This window comes from Sceloporus occidentalis, unplaced genomic scaffold (assembly GCF_023333645.1).
Source record: "Sceloporus occidentalis isolate IW3139 unplaced genomic scaffold, rSceOcc1.0.p SCAF_2, whole genome shotgun sequence".
In the NCBI taxonomy this organism is placed as follows: Eukaryota; Metazoa; Chordata; class Lepidosauria; order Squamata; family Phrynosomatidae; genus Sceloporus; species Sceloporus occidentalis.
The window spans coordinates 245,796,176-245,817,969 of record NW_028316982.1 but is presented as its reverse complement, the minus strand read 5'-3'; the positions used below and the strand labels follow the sequence as shown (position 1 = coordinate 245,817,969).

Below are 21,794 nucleotides of genomic sequence, written 5' to 3'. Positions count from 1 at the left end.
TTGCCCGGAAACTAATGGGCAGCCAGTGGAGGGATTTTAGGACCGGTATAATGTGGGCAGTTCTGAGTGTGCCCGTAACCAACCTGGCTGCCATATTTTGTACCAATTGAAGTTTCCAAACTTGGCACAAGAGTAGCCCCAAGTAGAACACGTTACAGAAGTCAAACCGAGAGGTTACCAGTGCATGTACTACTGTTTCAAGGTCTGCCTGCTCCAGGAAGGAGCACAGTTGGCATATCAGCCGAAGCTGATAGCAAGTGCTCCTGACTGTTGCATCTACCTGAGCTGTCAGATGAAGTGACGAGTCCAGGAGCACCCCCAAGCTCACTTGGTCACAGTCCTCTCCATATGTTGCATTGCTGTTTAAATCACAGACATTATGTCTAAATGTACACCACTCTATGTAAAATTATATATCTCTATCTTCCATCAATATCTTTTTTTGCTGATGCATATCCTCTTTTCTGGCAATGCCTGAGTGGCCACCCAACACACTGAGCATTCATTGGGGAATTAGCTATGAAACTTAAATTGTACTTCATAATAATTTCACATTCAAGGCTTAAGAGTAACAAATTACATCATGTGGAGCATATATTTCTGGAGAAATGAAAAGCAACAGAAAGTTCTAGTTTGATCATTTACAGCTGAACATTCTCAAAAACGTACAATCAGTCTTATAGAACCTCTAGGCTAAAACTTTAAATAAAAATGGGCTCCTTTCTAATGATCCACTGTGCAGAATACATTACAGCAAGGCAAGGAAAACTAGTATGGGTTTATCTTTTTGACTGATTCTTTGGCAACTCTTGGGATTAACATACTAAATTAGGAATCCAAAAACAAGAAGTCAATCACGGATTAAAGTTGCGGAAAAGACACCCATGTGCAAGTCAAACAGAGTTTTCCTTGCACAGCAGGGGGTTGAAATGTGGAATAAACCGTCACAAGCAGCAGTAGAAATTAGAGGCTATATGTCTGTCAAAGAGACATTTAGATATATTTTCAAAGAGAGGCCAAATAATGTATATCAGAGAAGACTTGGGCATTTCTGGATTAGGGTGACATGCAATTGCATAAATCATAAGTCATATAGGAGGGTTTTCCTTTCTTCTTGAAAACTGAAGAAACAATTATTTGACAGGTCATTTTAAAGATCTAATTTAGACTCTTCATCAAGGAAATACATGCAAGAGTCCTTACATAAAGAGGAAGCTTTCTTGGGCTGCATCTGTACTGGAGAAATAATGCAGTTTGACACCACTTTAACTGGCAATGCTCAATGCTATGGAATTCTGGGATTTGTAGTTTGGTGGGGCACCAGGTCTCTCTGACAGAGAAGGTTAAATATCTTGCAAAAGAGCAAAAAACAACAACAACAAAAAAACCTACCTGCATTTAGACTTCATGTCTCACATATACTTTTATTTGAATATTCTTTGCCTATTTTTTTAAAAATGTAAGAATTAATAGCAATAGCAAGTACATTTCTATACCGCTTATCAGTGCACTTAAGCACTTCCTAAGCGGTCTACAATGTATAAGCTAATTGTTCCCAGTAAGTTGGGGACTCAGTTTAGTAACCTATGGAAGGATGCAAGGCTGAGTCAACCCTGAGAGCCTCACTGGTACTGAACTCACAACCTTGTGGTTTGTGAGTGAGTAGCTGCAGTATAGGCATTTAACTACTGTGCCACCAGGTCTCCAAACTGAAAATAAACATGTTCCATCCCTCTTCCACATGGCATCTTTTCAATCATTTAAAGAGGGTTATCACATCACATTTTAATATTCTCTTCTTAACAACAGCAACATCAACCACAATCATAATTTATGTATATCCCACCTTTTCTACAAAATAGAGATTCAAAGCAACTTACAAAAATTAAAACAAATATAGATAAAAGCACAAAGACATAAATTAAAACTTACAAAAAGTTACTGTTAAAAACAATTAAACTATCTATAGATTTAAATCAATTTATACCAAATCTATCAAAAAGGCAAAAAACAAAAATCAATACAGTCGGCCCTTCTTATACATGGATTTTATACATGGATTCAAGCATCCACAGTTTGAAAATGTTCAAAAAAAGTATATACTGTATTTCAAATATCAAACCTTGATTTTCCATTTTTTATAAGGGACATCATTTTGCTATGTCATTATATTTAATGGGACTTGAGCATCCATGGATTTTGTTATACATGGGGGATCTTGGAACCAAAGCCCAGCGTATAACAAGAGTCCACTGTATAACAGTACACTATTAAAAAATTCTTGAAGTCAGGGGCTCTATAGGCTAACCCTTTCCTGGCAAGATCGGGGCCATGGCAGCCTCACGCCGTGGCCCTGATCCGGCCTTTGGAGGGTGCAAAAAGGATCTGCAAAAAGTGGCTCCTTTTTATGCCATCCAAAGGGCACCATAGCTGCGGTGGCATGGCTGTATGGTAATCCTTCAGTATTGTGTCATCTGGACGCAGTGCTGGAGGCATGCCATGGTGGCATCATAGTGTTCTGGGGGCAGAATCAGGGTATGCGTCATCAGGAAGCTGCACCCCAACTCAGCCCACAGGCCTCAGCTAATAAAAGCCTGTTGGAATAGAAACACTTTCACATGCCAATGGAAGAAAAGAAAAGTTATATTAACCTCCTTCAGGAGTGAGTTTCAAAGTTTCGGAGTGGCCACTGAGAAGGATCAGTGTTCCCAAGAGGGGTTTTCCACAGAGGATGATAAGATGGAAAGCAGGGCATCTCCAAAGATCTCACAGTTTTGACAGGTTCATATAGGGAGACATGGTCCCTCAGACAACCTGGATTCAAACCTTATCCACTGAGCTGCTATGTCAAAATACTTGCTGAGCTTCTGTGGAACTGAAGTGGGATATGGGGGGGGGGGGGGGTTAAAAGAAACAATGACATCGCTTTGACTGCTAAAAATGTACCCACTGCAAGTGTCAAAACAAGCTGTGTCCTCAGGCTGGTACTATGATTCACTGGTTCTGTTGCTTCACTATAACTATGAAATACTGACAAAGGCACAGCCATAATTTGCTTCTTTTCATCACTTGGAAATTACACAGAATTTACAAACTAGAACCATTAAAATCAGAGAAAATGTTGCTACTGGTTTTAACGAGCTTGGAAAAGTTCCTTTTTCTTGAGTTCCAGCTAACATATCTATTGGTCATGTTGATGGTGAATGCTTGGAGCTGAAAAAGAAATGTTTCCAAGCTCTGTTTTTTCAGTGGAAATGCTTTCCAGGGTTCATATCTTAAAGGAAAGCAGAGTTTTTAGAGAGCTATGGGATTTCATATGTCATTTACATTAAAATCATATGACTGAGATCTTAATAATGGAAAACCATTCTAAGTACATCAGCAGCCGGTAAGAAATAAAATCAGAACAGAATATATTAACTTTTAAAAGGCCCTGGAAACTTTAGAAAAGATTTGGAAGGACACAGTGCTAATCTGCATAGAATGCAGCCCACACAAATGGTGTTGCCATCATTTACCATTCTAGGGCAAGCATTTACATTTTTGGCAGCTTGAGACATATGGTGAAATATGACCCTGGAGATCTAAAGTGGAGGGGACAGAGGGCACTGGGTGTCCCCCCTCCCCAGACATTTCTTCATTGCTTATTTAACCCAAGTGTGTTCCCTTTCTAAAAGTAGCCCTCTGTAACTTCTAAGTCTGGCTATTCTCAAGCTCCATCATGTAGAATTGCCTCCACATTAGTAAGATGATTCAAAAACAGATACAATTGACTTCAAAATGACATTCCAGTGCAGCTGGGTTACACAGTGCTTTGTATAACTACTCTTCAGACAAGAAGAATACTATAGTGAACCATGCTGTGATTTTAAGTAGAAAAAGGAAGGATCACTCATATGTGCCCCACATAGAGCCTTATCACACTAGACGAATCCCGTTCAAAAATGGGGTTTTAAAAGTAAAAAAAATCCAAAGATGCAGGAAATTTTTACAGATGCATAATGTCATCTGAGAAACCTCCCACATTTGTGGGTTTTTTCTACTTTTAAATCCTGTTTCTGAGCAGAATTTGTCTAGTGTGATAAGGTCCATATAGCAAGGGACAAGGGCTGTAGCTCAGTTAACACCAGCTCTGCAGGCCCTGGGTTCCACCCCCAGAATCTCTAGGTTAAGAAATAATCCTCCCTAAATGACAGGGAAACTGCTATTGATCAGTTTCAACAATACTTTACTCAATGGACCAATGGTCAGGCCCAGTGTAAGACAGTTTACGTGGTGGAATAGACACTAATTCAAACCAGACTTGAACACTTGAAGTTCTGCGCTAGATGGATAAATTTGCCAGTGTCAGCTTTTGCCATATTTTATTTCTTTAGAATTTCAAGTTCTTTTCATCCCAAACATTTTAAAAAAAAAGACTTTGTACATATTTGTAATTATTTACTCAATTGAGACTTAAATGAAATCATTTTAAATTACTAACACTTATGTGGTTAACATTTATCTGAGCCTTGCTCTGACTCTTTCATACTGCGGCTGCACTGTAAGCAGCCTAACTTGTATATGCATATACATATATGAAGAATGCCATATAGCATTTAATGATCATGTCCAGTTACTATAATCAACTAAGATTAAAACAAGAAACTTACCTCAATAATATACAGAACCACATTCTTATAAAAGCAATAAAGTATGCATTTTGTCACTCGATTGTAACTCCAGGCTCCATGGACAAGTAACAACTTCTCCAGATAAGAAAACTAAGGAAAGAAAAAAAATTACCAATAACTGAATGAGCTTGTATCACTTTCCTTATAAAGTGGAAGACACTGAAATTAACTAGTGATTAAAACAGTTGTTCTTACAGTGTTGTTGTTCTTATTGTGTGCCATCAAGTCATTTCTGACTTATGGCGACCCTAAGGAAAACCTATCATGAGGCTTTCTGAGGTTGAGAGTGTCTGATCTGTCCAAGATCACGGAATGGGTTTCCATGGCCAAGCAGGAAATGAAACCCTTATCTTCAGTTGTAGTTGAACCACACTGGTTCTTGATATTACATTGTGTGTGCTTTTAATTCTATAAATTCAGAGTGGATTCTGATTATTATATTTGTTCCCATCTCACCTTCAACATTTATGCTCACTGAGTGCATTTCTAATACTAAGTCAAGAACATGCTGCAGGCTGTCAGAGATCAGCTGTCATGATGGCGGTTCTTGTTAATCTTCTCAAGTTGGTTTTGAGTTATGGCGAGTCAATTAATAAGAGACCTCCAAGACATCCTGTATATTAGGGATGTGAAAATCTCATGGGCTTAGATCCCTGTTTGTCAGTTGTGTAGTATAACTATGCTACGCTAAATATCACAATCTATTGTACAAACACCAACACCCCAGCATGTACCTGCAGGGCTGTGTGCAGTTGTGGACTCCTTGCCTCCACTAAACACCCTGCACAATGTCATAACCACCACAACCACCAGCACCTAACAATGGCTAACATTCCTGATTAGGATACTGTCCTTGTGTAATGTGCAAAAAGCACAATCACTGGTCCAATGCTATTTATACCAGCCAATGCCATGATTTAATTGTAGTCTTTAAATCTCACCTACATTTTGTTTTTAACTTTGTAATGTATTGGGTTACCAAACTTTTCTTACATTTTCTTCTCACACTGAAATCAGCATGCCTCCATGGAGAATGTATGGAGAATATGAGTGGGAAGGCACTATTGTGCTCATGTTATGCTTGTGATCTCCCTCATATGTTGCAGCCATATTGCTAATGGGTGATAGTTACAGAGAGCACACAACTCCCCTGTTGCAACAACTCTACTGGCTGCTGGCCTGTTACTGGCACAAGTTAAAGTGCTGGTTATGACCTATAAAAATCTATAAAGTTCCCACCCAGGCTACTGGAAGGACCATGTCTTCCCATATGAGCTTGCCTGAGAGTTAAGGTCTTAAGGGGAATTAATTCTCCCTCTATCACATCACCTTCACAGGCACATTTGGCATGAACGTAGGAGAAGGCCTTCTCTGTGGATGCTTCCAAACCTTGAAACTTGCTCCCTAGGGCAGTTAGGATGGCTTGGCTCTTACTTTGCTATCTTTTTAGGAGCAGGTTTTGACATTTCTGTTCCAGCAAGCCTTCAGGAATTTTTGTTTTTTTGCCACAGTACTGTTTTCAATCTTTGGCGCAGTACAGACCACCAGAAAATGGCGGTCTGCAAGCGCCTGTTTTAACTCCAGAGGGACGCTGCAGCCACCAAACTGCGCGACGTCCCTCTGGAGTTAAAAGAAACCAGTTTTCTGGGTTCTTTTAGCGGTGCCCAGGTTATGTCGTGAGTGCTCCATTGGCGCAGTCGTGATGTAATGGACTTGCAGCGATGTGCAGACGCCCGCCGTAGGGTTGCCATTATTGTCCACTATTACCAGGGACAAAATGTGGGACAAATTCTAGACCAAACTGTAGGACAACTGCAGGACAAAACTCAGCCCAAAAATGTAGGACATTTAAGAAAATTGGGGGACCTTAAATGTCCTACATTTTGGGCTGAGTTTTGTCTTGCAGTTGTCCTACAGTTTGGTTTCAAATTTGTCCTACATTTTGCCCCTGGTAATAGTGGACAATTATGGCAACCCGCACGTCCCTTACGTCAAGATGGCGGCGCCCATGTGGACAGGACACCGCCATCATGATGCCACCATTGCATACTCGGGTTCCGGACCATGTGGTTGCTGCGTGATCTGGAACCCTAGTATCACTGCCGCCTCACCCATTTCAGCACGTCTGTCTAGGGCCCAAGTTTCAAATCAATATTTAAATTATTTTAATTCTGTTGCTAGTTTGTTGCTGCTGTGTGCCTTCAAGTCATTTCTGACATATGGTGACCTTAAGACAAATCCATCATGGGGTTTTCTTGGCAAGATTTGTTCAGAGGAGGTTTGCCTTGCCTTCCCCTGAGGGTGAGAGCATGAGACTTGCCCCAGATCGTCCAGTGGGTTTCTTGGCTGAGCTGGAAATTGAAACCTGGTTTCCAGAGTCACAATCCAGCATTCAGACCACTACACCATGCTGGCTCTTACAACTGTTTTGATCCCAACTTTTGCACGTTTTTAAAGATACATGCTTCTATTTGTAATGTTCTGTCTTTTGGAAGCTAACTTGCACTATTGTCTTTACATCATGGTTGTAATTTTCCAAGGCATCCATTTTGCTTAAGTGTGAATAGAATGCTAGAGACTGAGCATGGCTGATTCAGCAGAGCTCTTCTTATGTTCTTATGAATCAGTTCAGAAACTTTCCCCAAGGTCCAGGTTTCTGGGCAATTATTCTTTGCAGCACAGTTCCTTATTCTTTATGTGAGCTTAAAACAATTTTTGAGCTTTCCAGGGTATACTGCTGACATACCTTTGGCATATGGTGATTCTATGCACAGGTCAGGGCTCTTTGTGGATCCCTGTTCAGAAATGGCTGCTCAAAAGTCACTAAATGATGCAAAAAGAGCTGAGCTTGTTTTAAAATAGTGGAAGTTTAAAATCCAGGTCAGGTAATACTAAAAAAGAAAAAGAAAAAAAAACTCCAGCTGGTCTGCCTAGAATGCACAGAAGTATGGAATTCCAGAAGCCATGCCGGCTAGATTCTGGCAGTTGACAGGTAACACTTCTAAGCTCTGACAAAGCTGAATGAAATGTTTTTTAGTAGAAATCAACAGCCTAAAAATCTAGTATGATGCATACTCATTCTGAATTAAATAAAAGTAGCTTCAGGGTGGTTTAACTCCTGAGTAAGCATGCACTGAATTACAACCAAAAAGATGTAATCTTATCCATGTCTACTCAAATGTAAGTGCTATATTGTTTGGTAAGGCTTATTTCCACATAAATCTGAAAAGGATGACAAAACTGGTCAATTGTTGTGTGTGTGTGTGTGTATGCTCATGCTTTCAAATTGCCTGTTTACTTATGGTGGCTCCATGAATTTCGTAGGGTTTTCTTAGGCAAGGAACATTCATGGGTGGTTTTGCCAGTTTTTTTCCTCTGAAATATAGCCTACAGCACTTGGTATTCACTGGCAGTCTCCCATCCATTTACTAATCAAGGCTGACTCTGGTTAGCTTCCAAGGTCATTCTGGTCTATGCAAATTTGTTATGGGGCTAGGATGGGGGAATTCCATAAATATGAGAGTAAGAGAAAGAGGAAAACCTCAAACGGGTACTGAAAACTATAGCAAACTTTAATGAACTTGCAATGTAATCTGTAGAAAAATTATGCCTACCTACTAAAACTAAACAAATGGAATTACTGTACCCCTAGAGAAGGTTTCCACTAAAATGCACTGGGCAACTGATTGTTTAATTACTGTTCCTTACATTTTTCAGTACCATTTTGAAGACTGCCTAAGTATGAATGTATGATTTCTACAAAAACTAACAATTACAGTAGCCCCTCCTAATTCCCAGGGGAATACGTTCCCTGCCCCCCCTGTGAAAATGGCAACTTGCAAGTATTCAAGTCCCATTGAAAATAATGGCATGTGTGGGACTGTGCCCAGGTGCACACTTTCATTTTGTTCCTCTCCACTTGTCCCTCCAATGAAGAGTGAGAACACAGACTCCAAGTCCCCGAAAAGGGAGGGGCAACTGTATTTTCATTTACATCCTTCCTCCAAGTGTCTTTTGTATAAAAAATCAGCAAGCCACCTTTTCATTCCAAAAGTTTCCTTCTAACATGAGTTAGAATGAATTATAATGACTTTCTCAGGACCATTCAATTTCATGGTTGAGCAGGGATCTGAACTTAGCCTCCACTCTTTACCCCCACCCCATGTAAATCTAACACATCATCTACTGTACCACTTTTGCTCTGAGGATGTTTTTTTCTCATTCAGTAGCAAAATTCAAGTAATCTTGCAATGGACCATTCAATATGTTAAACAGTTCAGCATAAACTCTGGAAAACACTAAAGTCCAAAGTGTGGCTGATCTTGACAGAAAAGAAAGGAAGCAACCACTGAACAAGACTGATGCACGCAACAGTGCAATATGGTTTTGTTTGTCTTGACCACATTGTGGCAATTTTCCTTTTCTAGACTACAGATTCTGGGAACTGCAGTGCAGAAAGTAACTTATCCAGGCTCTGGTTTTGATATGCCAATCAACAAGCTTTCCTTCACATGCCTTCTAGCAAGAAATAAAATTATACTAGTAGAACAATGTTCCTTCATTTTTATCCTCTCGCTGTCTATCTCACACTCAACTTTGCAATAAGGGCTTCTGGAAGTGTATGAAAGGATAACATGCTATGCAACCCCTAATCACCCCCGTAGTGCTTGTCACCTTGTAGGAGGAATCACAAGGTTGTTAGGACCACATGGGTGGTGTCTGTACAAGGCTTGCCTCAGGCATCCCCAAAACTGCCAGTGCTCATTAGCTCAACAAAATGTATGATGTGAAAGGCAGAAAAGGAACATAATCTAGTCTTCTTTAGGAAACATGAGGCCAAATTTTCAATTAATAATTATTTTTATGAACAGTTGTATAATATAAGTGATCCTTGAGCATAACATATTTCCTGCTTTGAATAACAATAAAATCTGCATCCAATTTCTGAATTGCCTCAGAACTTTCTATATTTTGTTTGAAGAGCGGCAGAGAGCATTGTGACCTCAAGGAAAGAAATGTTTTCAAAAGATGCTGTTCTCCTCCTTCCATTGCTTTTTTTAAAATAAAAAAAATCTAAGAAAGTTAATTGGTAGCAAGAGATTATTATTTTTATTCTATTTATTTATATCCCACCTTCCTCCCAGTACAGGGATTCAAGGTGGACTCAAGATATCACACTTTTCCTTTAAGTTATGATCTGTCTGAGACTTTTCAGCATGTTCTGAACTATACCATGCGTGGCATCATTTTTAGGTATCACCTGAGATACACTTGGGAAGAACACACTGTGTGAGCACATAGGGGAGGGTATTTATTACCTGGTTAAGAGAGCCAGTGTGGCGCAGTGGTTTGAGCTCTGGGTTCTGGAGACCACAATTCGAATCCTCACTCAGCCATTGAAACTCACTGGATAACCTTGGCCAAGTCACATTCTATCAGCCTCAGAGAAAGATAAAGAGAACTCCCCACTCTGGACAAATCTTACCAAGAAAACCCTATGATAAGGTCAGCTTAGGGTTGCCATAAGCCAGAAATTGCTTGAAGGTACACAATAACAATTATTGGGTGTGGCAATCCCAGTGGAGGAATACTCTTTCCTTGGGGATCCAAACGGCACCAACTTTGGTTTCATTACAGCATCAAGTTATTAAAGCCTTTGGGGAACTCATGATTTCATCCAAATCTGTATACATGCATATGTTGAAAAAGTTTTAATTTTTTAAATGATTCAGTTGTTTCATATGTTTTTAAATTGTTTAAATTATTTCTATTGTTTTAAATTTTAAATTCTTTAAATTGATTTCACTGTAAGCTACCCATAAGCTTATGTTACAAGGCAGAATATAAACGTGCCATGAACCAGCATGGTATAGTGGTTTGAGCATTGAACTAGGATTCTGGAGATCAGGGTTTGAATCTCTGCTTGGCCACAGAAACCCATGGCTGACCCTAGGCAAATCACACACTCTCAGCCTCAGAAGACCATGTGATAGGGTTGCCTTAAGGTTGCCATAAGTAAAAAATGACTTGAAGGTACATAGCAACAACAACAATGAATTAATGTTGAAATAAACAAATAAGCAAGAAGACATGCAAACATCTCAGTGGCATTCAACCCTGCCCAGACCTGGAAGCTCAGTAGGGAAGGCTCAAGATTCCTTCAGGAGCACAGAGAACTACTCCAGCAGCTCTTCCACTGCTGGAGTCACTGAACAAGAGTCACCAGATTCAAAAATTCAATTCACTAGGCTTTAAGTCTCTGCACTGATAAAATTGGTCTCTTCTTGGCTCTTGGGTCACTCCTGTTACCACTAGGACTGCAGGAGAAAAGGAAGAACTAGGAGTTTATACAAGGCAGGAGCTGTGTAGCCACTGGACTAGTTAGTGTGGAGTTTGAAAAAGTGACCTTTTTGGCAGAGTCTTTAAAATGTAATTTAGTGCCATTGTTTGTTGCAACGTTTAAACAATAATGCATGGTCTTACTCTTGCTACTGATCATTACTGGGATGTAGTACTTTTTAGAAAATTGCTTAGAACTCCTGTCAAAATGCTCCTATAAACTAACTTTTTAAAGTAAATTTTATACCAGTCAAATAACTTTGTTCCAATTCATTACATTACTTTTGATATGTACAGTATATACTGAACTATAAGTTGACTTCCTGTATAAGTTGAGGGCAGGTTTGGGGGCTAAAACTATGGATTTTTACATGACCCATGGATAAGTCAAGGGTAAAATTTAGGGGCATGTAACAAAAGATGTAAATGATGAAGCAAAGGAAAATGAGGCCAAAGAACTTACAAAATTCTGGCAGGCATAGCTGTTCCTGCTCACCCTAAAAACTGGGAGGATGAGAGAGTAGAGGGGGTCAGTGCTTCTTTTAGCTGCTCTGGAATAGGAGTGGAAATAACTACATTACATATACTTTGTTACTTCCAAGTTCAGTTTTCTGGACTACAGCTCCTAGAATTTCACAGTAACCATGAGCAATTCAGGTTTATATTCAACAGTGAATTAGCCTTAGAATTAACCCAAGGAAATGGGCAGCATGCTGATTTTAAAGAGCCAGTAAAATTCTATACTTCCACTGCTTCTGTCTGTGTTGGCATGAAAGTAAATCAAACATTCCCACAGTGGACTGTTTATCTTCTGACATTCCTATAGGTGTTGTTCTACAGTAACTTAGTCTTCCCCATCTGTTGCCATCCAGATGTGCTGGACTACAACTCCAACCATCAGGAGCCAGCATGGCCATAGTTGATATATCTTTAGCATCTACCCTCCTCTTCCCACACAAATAAATTCCTTCCAAATTTGATAGGCTGGGCAGGAAAACAGAGAAAAGATAGGAGTCCATAGGAGTCGGGATTGTGCATGTATGCTAGCTTCAAATGCATTCATAAATTTATTTTTACACTTCCATTTTAGCTCTCCTCCATGATTTTCCCGCCCCCATGCCCCATGTTATCTTCACAACATTGTCATAGATTAAGTCAAGAGAAAAGTGGCTGACCTCAGATTGCCTCACTGAGTTCCACAAATGATTTGTATCTTAATTTAGGACTATTAATACCCACCCATCTACCTTTCCCCAATGTGGTGCCATCCAGAAGTTTTGGACTACAAGTTCTCATCAACCTGAGCCAGCATGTCCAGGGATGACAGAAGGTGTTTCTAAAACATCTGGAAGGTACCAGGGTCTGCTCTAACTGCTACATTGCACCTGCTCTTAGAAAAAAATACTAGTGGCAAAACACATGGTGAAAGTACAAACTTATAGCTGGAATAAACTGGCAAACTTCCCACAAAGGTCTAATCTGCACTGCAGAAATAATGATGTTTGATGCTGTTTTAACTGGCTCAATGCTATGGAATTCTGGGATTTGTAGTTTTGTGAAATATACAGTCTTCTCTTTCAGAGACCTCTGATGCCACAGCATACTACGAACCCCAGGATTCCATAGGAAGGAGCTATGGCAGTTAAAGCAGTGTATGCCCAGCTCCATCAGGCCTAGCCCAGAGAAGGAAGAAGGGCCCTCCCTCCACTCCATCTGTCATTGCCCAGGCCTCAAAGGGAGAGAAGACTTGAGGGAGATGAGAAGACTTGATCCCCTTCCCCACTGCCATTCCCTTCTCCTTTTGTGTCATGTCTTTTTAGACTATAAGCCTGAGGGCAAGGAACTGTCTAATTAACAATTTGTAAGCTGCTCCCAGAGCCTTTGTGGCTGAAGAGCCAGGTATAAATACTCCAAATAAATAAATTAATTCTGCAGTGCAGATCAGACCACAGTCTTAATTTCACTGTTTCATTTCATTTAATTTCTGTCTGTATTTGGCTTCTTCAAGAGTTCTTCCAATGTTGAACACTGATACATGTTACTGCTATAGCATAAACTTTATTGGTGGCAAGTGATGCACCAGATAGTAAACAGCAGAGAGCTATTCCACTCCTTTTGCTGATGGGGTCCACCAGCTCTTCACAGCCAATGGCACAAACAAACACACAAAGTCTTCTAGAAGGTCATTAATACCAAGAAACCCTTTGCAACTGGAAAGCTATTAATGTTTGACCATAATGATAATAGACTCCAGTCTTTGTCACCCCTTGAGTATCAGAGAGAGAAAAAAACAGGAAGGGGTTTTTCACTGGCACCTCTGGATAACAATGAGGAGATTAGAAGAGACTCCTTCCCTATAGCTGCTTAAATCCCATAGCTCAGAAGTAACTAGCTATAAATAACAGTTAGTTTGGACTTAGATCGTTCTCCTACTAAAAAGATATTAACAAGGACGTATTACAGGTTCGACTTAATGAGCATAACTTCAACCTTTGGCTATATAACTAATTTTTGGTTACTTTTTTACTCATGGAAGTATGGCCCTACTGAAGGGTGGAGAAAGAAAATGCTGGCTTATCCCTACTATACCTATATGCATATATTTTAAAGTTTTGGTTACTTTTTGTTACTTTTGAGAAATGGGAAAGTGAAAAGCCACTTTTCACTTTTGTTACCAAAACAAGTAACTATCTATGAGGTATTTCTTTAGATCTATAACTATGGCCCCATACAGACAGGCCAAAATAAAGCTGCTTCAGGTCACTTTGGAGGTATGCTGTTTAAATGACACACTTTGGAGGTATGCTGTTTAAATGACACACAGAAGCTGCATCAAAGCTCTGCTCCAGTCCTTAGGACTGGAGTGTGGCTTTGGCATGGCTTCCAAATTCTTAGGACACATGCATCATTTAAACAGCATACCTCCAAAGTGACCCGAAGCAGCTTTATTTTGGCCTGTCTGTATGGGGCCTATAACTAGTTATGACTAAAAATACCTAATCTGTGTCCCTCCCTTCCAGTTTCAGTGTTCACTTTTCTATGCTTGAAATTTGGGCATAAGTCCATGAGTGAAAGTAAGATTCAGAACCATGTTTAAGTATTGACACCAGTTGAAAACAGTTGAACTGGAGCTTCAGCAGTGTTCACCACTGCAATGTAAAAGGATAAGATTGCCTCTCTCTCTTCAGAGGTAAAGTTGCTTCTTCCAGTGTTGGCATAAAGGTAACGCATCAAACTAACATGTTTTAATATTAAATATTTCAAATTTTTACACTTCCACAATGACTGGTATGATATTTATTTCTGAATGTGAAGCTATTACAGAGATCTTCATTAAGGTATCACTCTGCCAACCTTTTTTTTTAAAGGATAGTAATTTTTCTTGTTTTTCTGGAGCAATGATGCTCAAGTATTTACTTTTTTGGATTACTCCCAGTTACTCCTAGCTGTGACAACTAGAATATTTTGGAAGGGGGGAGCAATACTTTACTAAGCCTTGTTGATTCTACCCTTTTTCAAATGGCAAGATCATTCATCTATCCCAGATCAACCTTCCCTGATCCCTATGGGCCACAACTGCGGAAATGGAATAGAAATGAACAACTATTCTTCATAGTATTTACCTGAAATAACTGAAATAAAAATGAGTGCCAGTTTACTAGCACTGAAGGTTTCTGAAAATACACTCCATCAACAGGTGTCCAAGCCAACAGCAAGAAAAACTGTCATTAGCTGAACTTGGACAGCTGTAATGAGTGACTCCTCTTCCCAATTACTGGGATCTGAAGCAATGTGAGAAACAGAGGGAGAAACCTAAACCTTCTGGAGAAGATGCTTCATGGCTGAATACTATGGAAGGGATCCCAAGCACTTAAGGGGTATCTGGTTCAAAGCAGCAGACTCAGAGGAAAGAGAAAGAAAAATCTGAATCTCTAGGTCAGTAATGAGGTGTTAATGTTACCGATGCAGCCAATCTCTCTTTCAACAGGACAAGCAGCTGCCTCCCTTCTGGGATTCTAACCTGTGCTATCGCATAATCGGAGGAGTTGGTCGCCTGCATGCCTTCATTGCCGCTGATCCCTACTCCAACATGAGCCGTCTGTATCATTCCTACGTCATTGGCACCATCGCCGATGGCCAGGGTGATGGCATTCACGTGCTTCTTTACCATGTCTACTATTTCAGACTTCTGCAAGGGAGACACCCTAGGAAGGAGAAGAGAAAAACTTCAGACTATTTCCCATACACTAAACTATGTGTGTCTTTCTAAAAGGGACAGCTGTAATCTAGATTTAGACATATAAAAAGGGCAGTTACTGGAAAGTTTCCTTATCCAACACTTAAAGCTTTAGGGTCCATGCCAAATCTTACACACACACACCCCTAGTTAGAGAACATTGTACTGCTGCTGTAAGTATTGCTGTAAATAAATACTGAATAAAAATAAGAATATTTAGTAAATTTCTGGTACTGAAATAAAATTCTGGATCCAGAATTTAGGGTTTGGTCTAGACTTAGTCATGCTATTGAGATTAAAAGAACAAATTAGATCTAACTTATTTCAACGGACCAGATCTAAGTATGAATAAGTTTAGATCCAACCCCATGTACTTAAAACCAAATTCCCAGATTCCAATTCAAAAACAAAACAAAAAACAAGGTTAGATTTCATAAACCAGAGCTATGCCCCCACTGATGTACAGAAACATGTTTAAATTCTCTGCATGGGGATGATCCCAAAGGAAGTGAGGTCTTGGATTAGAAAACTGGATCTCAGAAATACAAATCATGGTTTGTGTGTAGAAAACCACATGTAAAGGACCTCTGGTAACAGGGATGAAAAAATCCTCTGCTTGGGGCTTTGAATATCAAACTGGGCAGTGAATGAACGCCAGGTTTTAATCTGAAGTAGCTATGTATGGCATTGGACCTATCTGGGAAATAAAGTACAGAATCTTCAATAGCTCTTTTAAAGTTCAGACTAAACCCAGGCTGTATTTAACACTATCCTGGGTGCCACCATTTACCATGGCTTGGGAGAACTAGTGCATGTTATTGGAGTAGGTAGTACTAGGCTAGATGCAGAAACAGGCTGGCCTGGTTAACAGTTTTCTGCCAACTCATCATTCAGACCATTAAGTAATCAAGCTAACTTCCTTGCACACCCCAGGATGTAGCCACACTGCAAAATTAAATGAGTTTCACACCACTTTTACTGCCATAACTCTATCCTACAGAATCCTGGGATTTCTAGTTTGGTAAGGTTTTCAGCCTGTTCTGTCAGAGAGCTCTAGTGTCTTACCAAAGTACAAATCCCAGGATTCTGTAAGATAGAGTCACGACAGTTAAAGTGGAGTCATGCTTTTAATTCTGCAGCATGGCTACGCTTTCAATCATCCCAAAGAAATCTTATCCATTCTGGTACTTCTCCATGTGCTGGAATACAACAGTCCTCACTGTCAGCCAACATGGCCATCATCTACAAGGTTTTCTCATTAGTTAGAAACAGAATACTCTAAATGTACATTAAATTAAATGCGGAGTTCCAACATCAGTCTTCCTGTACTTACTTTTATCTTTGGAAAAGCTTTTACTCAGAAGACAAATGTAGCAATCAGGGATCACTGGCTAGGCATTACAAGTATCTACGAAATTATTATTATTATTATTATTATTATTATTATTATTATTATTATTATTATTATTTTGCATGGAATTCTAAATGGGCCAGGCTATTAAACCCTCATCTTGAAATGTTAGAGAAAAGAATGACCCAAAACAAAAATAAACTGGCCACACCCAATGTTACTAACAATCACATCAAGGATAGCAATTTGTAATTTGAAAATGAGGGAACACTGAAACTTATTAGTCTTAAAATTCTAACATTTATGAGTTCTGATGACAGAAATTACTGCCAAAATGATGGTCTAGCTTCACTTCACACTACAACCCATAAAGTAAAAATTCCAGACAGAGTTGGAGCCAAAACAGGGGCTCACATATGTGGAGCACATCAGTTACGTGCCTCAGGTGCTCTTTCAGTCAGCCAAGTAGGGGGCCAACTACCTTCACCCACATCAGCAGCACTATTTTTTCCACAATAAAGCATTTTCCTCTGCATCTTCTTCTATTTCAGAAAAACAGAGCTTAATCGTTTTCTTATCTGAATGCCTTCAGATTATACTGCTGGGAGTATGAGCAAGGTAGCTGGGTGAGAATGGTAAAGGATTCCTGTTTATTAAAAAGAAACCTTTTAACAGAGATGGTCAACTTGTTTCTCACCGAGTTTTGCCATCTGGAGCTAAGAGTTCTAAAAAGATACTGTAAATGAGGCGAAGGATCAGAATTAACTACAGCCTAACGGCTGAAGCTATGAAAAGCCTACAGCATGCAAGCCGCAGCAAGGTAAAAATGAAAACAAATTGGGTTATTATTTTGGATGTCAGGACTGAGGCCTCAAATGTATTTGCATTCAATGAGGGATTTGTGGGATACTGCAAAGAGCTGTTGCTCTTCAAAAACACACTCCACACACAGTAATTAACTTAGAGGCACATGGATCTTGGAGCTGAGGCTATAGCTTTGGAAAGCAGCTCCTCACAGTTTACTCCATGGGATTTTTGAGATTGCTATGCATGATGTTCCATATGCCTCGTAAGAGGTCCTAGCCCATACTTTGCATGCAATAGGCCCCAAGTTCAGTTACTAGCACCTTCATTAAAAAGAGGAGGAGGAGGAGGAGGAGGAAGAGCTAGGTAACATAATGAGAAAGATGTCATGCTTGCACCCCGGAGAAAACAAGTAACAACAAGTAACTATAATAAGGTGCCTGTTGTTGTTGTTGTTGTGTGCCTCCAAGTCATTTTTGACTTATGGTGACCCTAAGGAACCACAGGGTTTTCTTGGCAAATTTCTTCAGAACGGGTTTGCCATTAGCCATTTTTTGAGGCTCAACAGAGTGTGACTTGCTCAAGATCACCCAGCAGATTTTTATGTTCAAGTGGGGAAATGAACCCCGATCCTCAGAATCATAGCCCAACACTCAAACCTCCATAACATGCTGGCTCTCATTTTCTTTCCATGACCTTAAATCAATTTGCTTCTGCCATATTTATCTATTTGTTACAATATTTCAAAACCACTTCATCATAAATATAAATAGAATCATAGAATCATAGAGTTGGAAGAGACCGCAAGGGCCATCCAGTCCAACCCCCTGCCATGCAGGAAATCTCAATTAAAGCATCCCCGACAGATGGCCATCCAGCCTCTGCTTAAAGACCTCCAGGGCAGGAGACTCCAACACACTCCAAGGGAGTGTGTTCCACTGTCGAACAGCCCTTACTGTCAGGAAGTTCCTCCTAATGTTGAGGTGGAATCTCTTTTCCTGTAGCTTGTATCCACTGCTCCGGGTCCTGTTCTCTGGAGCAGCAGAAAACAAGCTTGCTCCCTCCTCAATATGACATCCCTTCAAGTATTTAAACAGGGCTATCATATCACCTCTTAAACCTTCTCTTCTCCAGGCTAAACATTCCCAGCTCCCTAAGTCGTTCCTCATAGAGCATGGTTTCCAGACTCTTCACCATTTTAGTCTCCCTGGACACACCCTAGTTTCTCAATGTCCTTTTTGAATTGTGGTGCCCAGAACTGGACACAATATTCCAGGTGAGGCGTGACCAGAACAGAATGGAGTGGCACTATTACCTCCCTTGATCTAGACACTATACTTCTATTGATGCAGCCTAAAATCGCATTGTCCTTGTTAGCAGGCTGGTGCGTGAATACAACTAAAACTGTAAAATACATAAGGTGCTAAGAAATCCAAACATGGCATCAAGCTGTAGAAAAGCAACAGAAACAATAAAAGAAACAGTCCGCTGATCTTACAATGTTTTGGTGAAACAAAGAAGTTTTGACCTGGTACTGATACTATTGCAATGCTGACAAAGTTAGTACCTCCATATTAGTACCTGGTCAGGCTACATTCAATGTAGTGGTTTGAATGTTGGACTATGACTCTGGGCCCATTCACACTACCTTTTACCCCTGTTTTGAAATCGATCCTTGCATGTGAAGTTCATACTGGGCCCGATTCTGTCACAATCCAGTTCAAGGCATGCACAAGGAAATGCCCTTTAGTGTGGGGTATTGAGATTCGGGCTAAAATCCATCTTTTCTGAAAAAGCCCAGGTTCCACGAAATCTGAACTTGCCCCCGATCATGATGGGGGCAAATTCAGGGAGGGATTAAGGTCAGAGGGCGGGTAGAGGGCAGAGCCTTCCCTCCCCTCATTGGAGAAGGAGGAGGAAAGAGCCAAAAGAAAAAGGGGAATCTGACAGGAAGCTAAAAGGGGAAGGGGGGCTGCAAAGGGCTGTCAGAGGGAGGGTGGGGGAACTGGAGAAAGTGATGGAGATGGAGGAGGATGATGATGAAGGAGCCGTGGGACGAAGGGATCCATGGAGGGCATTCTATAACGGAGCAGGAGGAGGAGGATGAAGGAGCCAGGGCAGCTCAGAGGGAGGGGAGGGTCAGAAGGAAAGAGGAAGAGGAGGATTGCCAAGGGAAATTGGGCTGTGGGGCCAAGCCGGAGGAGGGATGTAGAGAAATCAGGCTGCAGAAGGAGCCTCTCTTTTTTTGACAATCTATGCGCATGATTTTTTGGGTGACATGTCTGTGTGCTTGCTTGTGCTACTTTCATTTCCTCTTGCTCCTGGATTATTATTATTCTTAGTGTTATATGCAGATGCTACAGTCAGAATGCCTGCTCTGCATTTCCCTTTTATTCCCAATTGATTCCATGGGTCAGTTAAAACTGACAGGTCACTCTCTCTCAGCCTCAGTGGAAGGCAATGGCAAAGCTCCTCTGAAGAGAAGGTAGCAGGAGGAAAGGGGTCAGTTCAGTTCAAGTCAAAGGCAGGGCACGAACGGAGCTCCCATCAGGCACCTTCCCTCCCCCTTTTATATTTTTTAAAATTATTTTTGACAAAATATGTGCATGTTTTTTTTTTCTTGAGGTAGATATATAGATGGATAGAACGTGGCTAGCAGCTTGTTCACTTTCCCTTTCATTTGCTCTCTACCAGCAAAGGGGAAATGTTGCAAAGGGCAAGACTTCCGAATGAATGCTACAATTTGAATGTTACATTTGTTGCACTTGTCAATTTGGCAAATTGGCAAAATGATACATGCTTTTGCTACTGTCTCTAAGGAATTCAGGGGTAGCCCTGAATTGCTTTTAAGAGCAAAAAAGAATGCATGGCAATCACATCCTTTTCTGGCATTTCCGAGGTGAGGAATTTATTATTATTATTATTATTATTATTATTATTATTATTACATGTCTAAGAGGCATTCTGGGGTGGCAAGGAGTGGGGGATTCAGGATGCATCACCTTGCATTTTGGGGTTGAAAATGGGGCCAAGGGCAGATCATAACCTGCACTGACCCAAATGCCCACAACACACACACACACACACACACACACACACAAAAGAGGTTTTTAAATTTCACAAAATGTGCACATTTTGGTGCATTTTGTGCCTGGCTCTTTAAAAAAAAAGGAGGGGGGAAGCACACTTCCGATGCCCCAATGAGTGCTGCAAACGTCACCTATGATGATCACTTGATTGACAGCAGGCGCCTTCATGTTAAACCCGATTTCTGTAAGAAGGCATTTGGGTTAAAATGCCCCTCTTTTTGTAGTGGGCACTTGCTAACGGAGAGATTCGGGAGGGGGCCCCCTGAACCTGCCCAATTCCTTCTAGCGCAAAACTGCCAGTGGGAATGGGGCCTCTGAAGGTCAGGGTTTGAATCCCTGCTCAGCCATGGAAACACCCTGGGTGACCTTGTGCAAGTCACATTTTCTCAGCCACAGAGGAAGATGAAAGCAAACCCTCTTAGAACAAATCTGAACAAAGAAAACTTTCTGATGAGTATGCCTTAGGGCTGACATGAAAGCATGCAACAACAATCCAGTGCCCAAATGAAATTTCAGGATGTATAGAACTTTTGTTTTTCCTGATGAAGGAATATTACTTTCTGAAACAGGCTGGCTGATTTTTAACATATAGATTGATGCTTTTAGAATTACATTTTTAAAAAAAATCCAGACAGCTTTCATCATATAACATTCTTACATTCTCAGGATACTGTCCAATAACCACTATTTGCTCAAACTATTACACATACAGTCAGCCCTCCGTATCCACAGACTTTTTATCTACAGTTTCAAGCATCCATGGATTGAAAATATTCCAAAAATATATAAATTCCAAAAGCAAACCTTGTTTTCCATTTTATACAAGGGACACCATTTTACTGTGCCATTGTATTTAATGGAATTTGAGCATCCATGGATTTTTATATCCATGGGGGATCCTGGAACCAAAACCCAGTGGATACCAAGGGTCCACTGTATAAGCAAGACTTTACCTCTCATTTTAAGTGGCAGCTGGTGGCTCTGAGGTCCATGAATCTAATCTGGAGAAGTCATCCAATGTGTTGAACCCATTGTGGGGGTGAATCTCAGCATCTTGGATAGCTGCTTTTAATTGAGACTAAAACCCAGAGCAGATTCACCATCCCACTGACATGGAAGCCACCAATCTCTGTTGTCTGCTCTTTCCATCAACTTCTTTGCATCAAATGGATAAAAGGAAAACAATGGAACAAATCAAAGCCCCATGTGATTTACGCGTTCTTTCTTTCCTCGCTGAAATCTTATTACAGTATGTTTTCCCTCCTGCTGTGTAATCTTTAAGAGCACTCTCGTGAAAAGGG

The 21,794-nt window shown here is 40.5% G+C and overlaps 1 protein-coding gene across 2 annotated transcripts in view; it reads right to left on the bottom strand.

Annotated features, from left to right (window-relative positions):
• The window catches only part of LOC149319923 (phospholipid-transporting ATPase IB-like), a 498,345-nt gene that overhangs the window by 210,332 nt on the left and 266,219 nt on the right, over positions 1–21,794 (bottom strand). For both annotated transcript variants that reach the window (XM_089512598.1, XM_089512599.1), the window contains exons 26-27: positions 15,034–15,217; positions 4,653–4,763 (exon numbers count right to left, since the gene is read on the bottom strand). In XM_089512598.1, the coding sequence (XP_089368724.1) occupies positions 4,653–4,763; positions 15,034–15,217 (295 nt within the window). The remainder of the gene's footprint in view (positions 1–4,652; positions 4,764–15,033; positions 15,218–21,794) is intronic.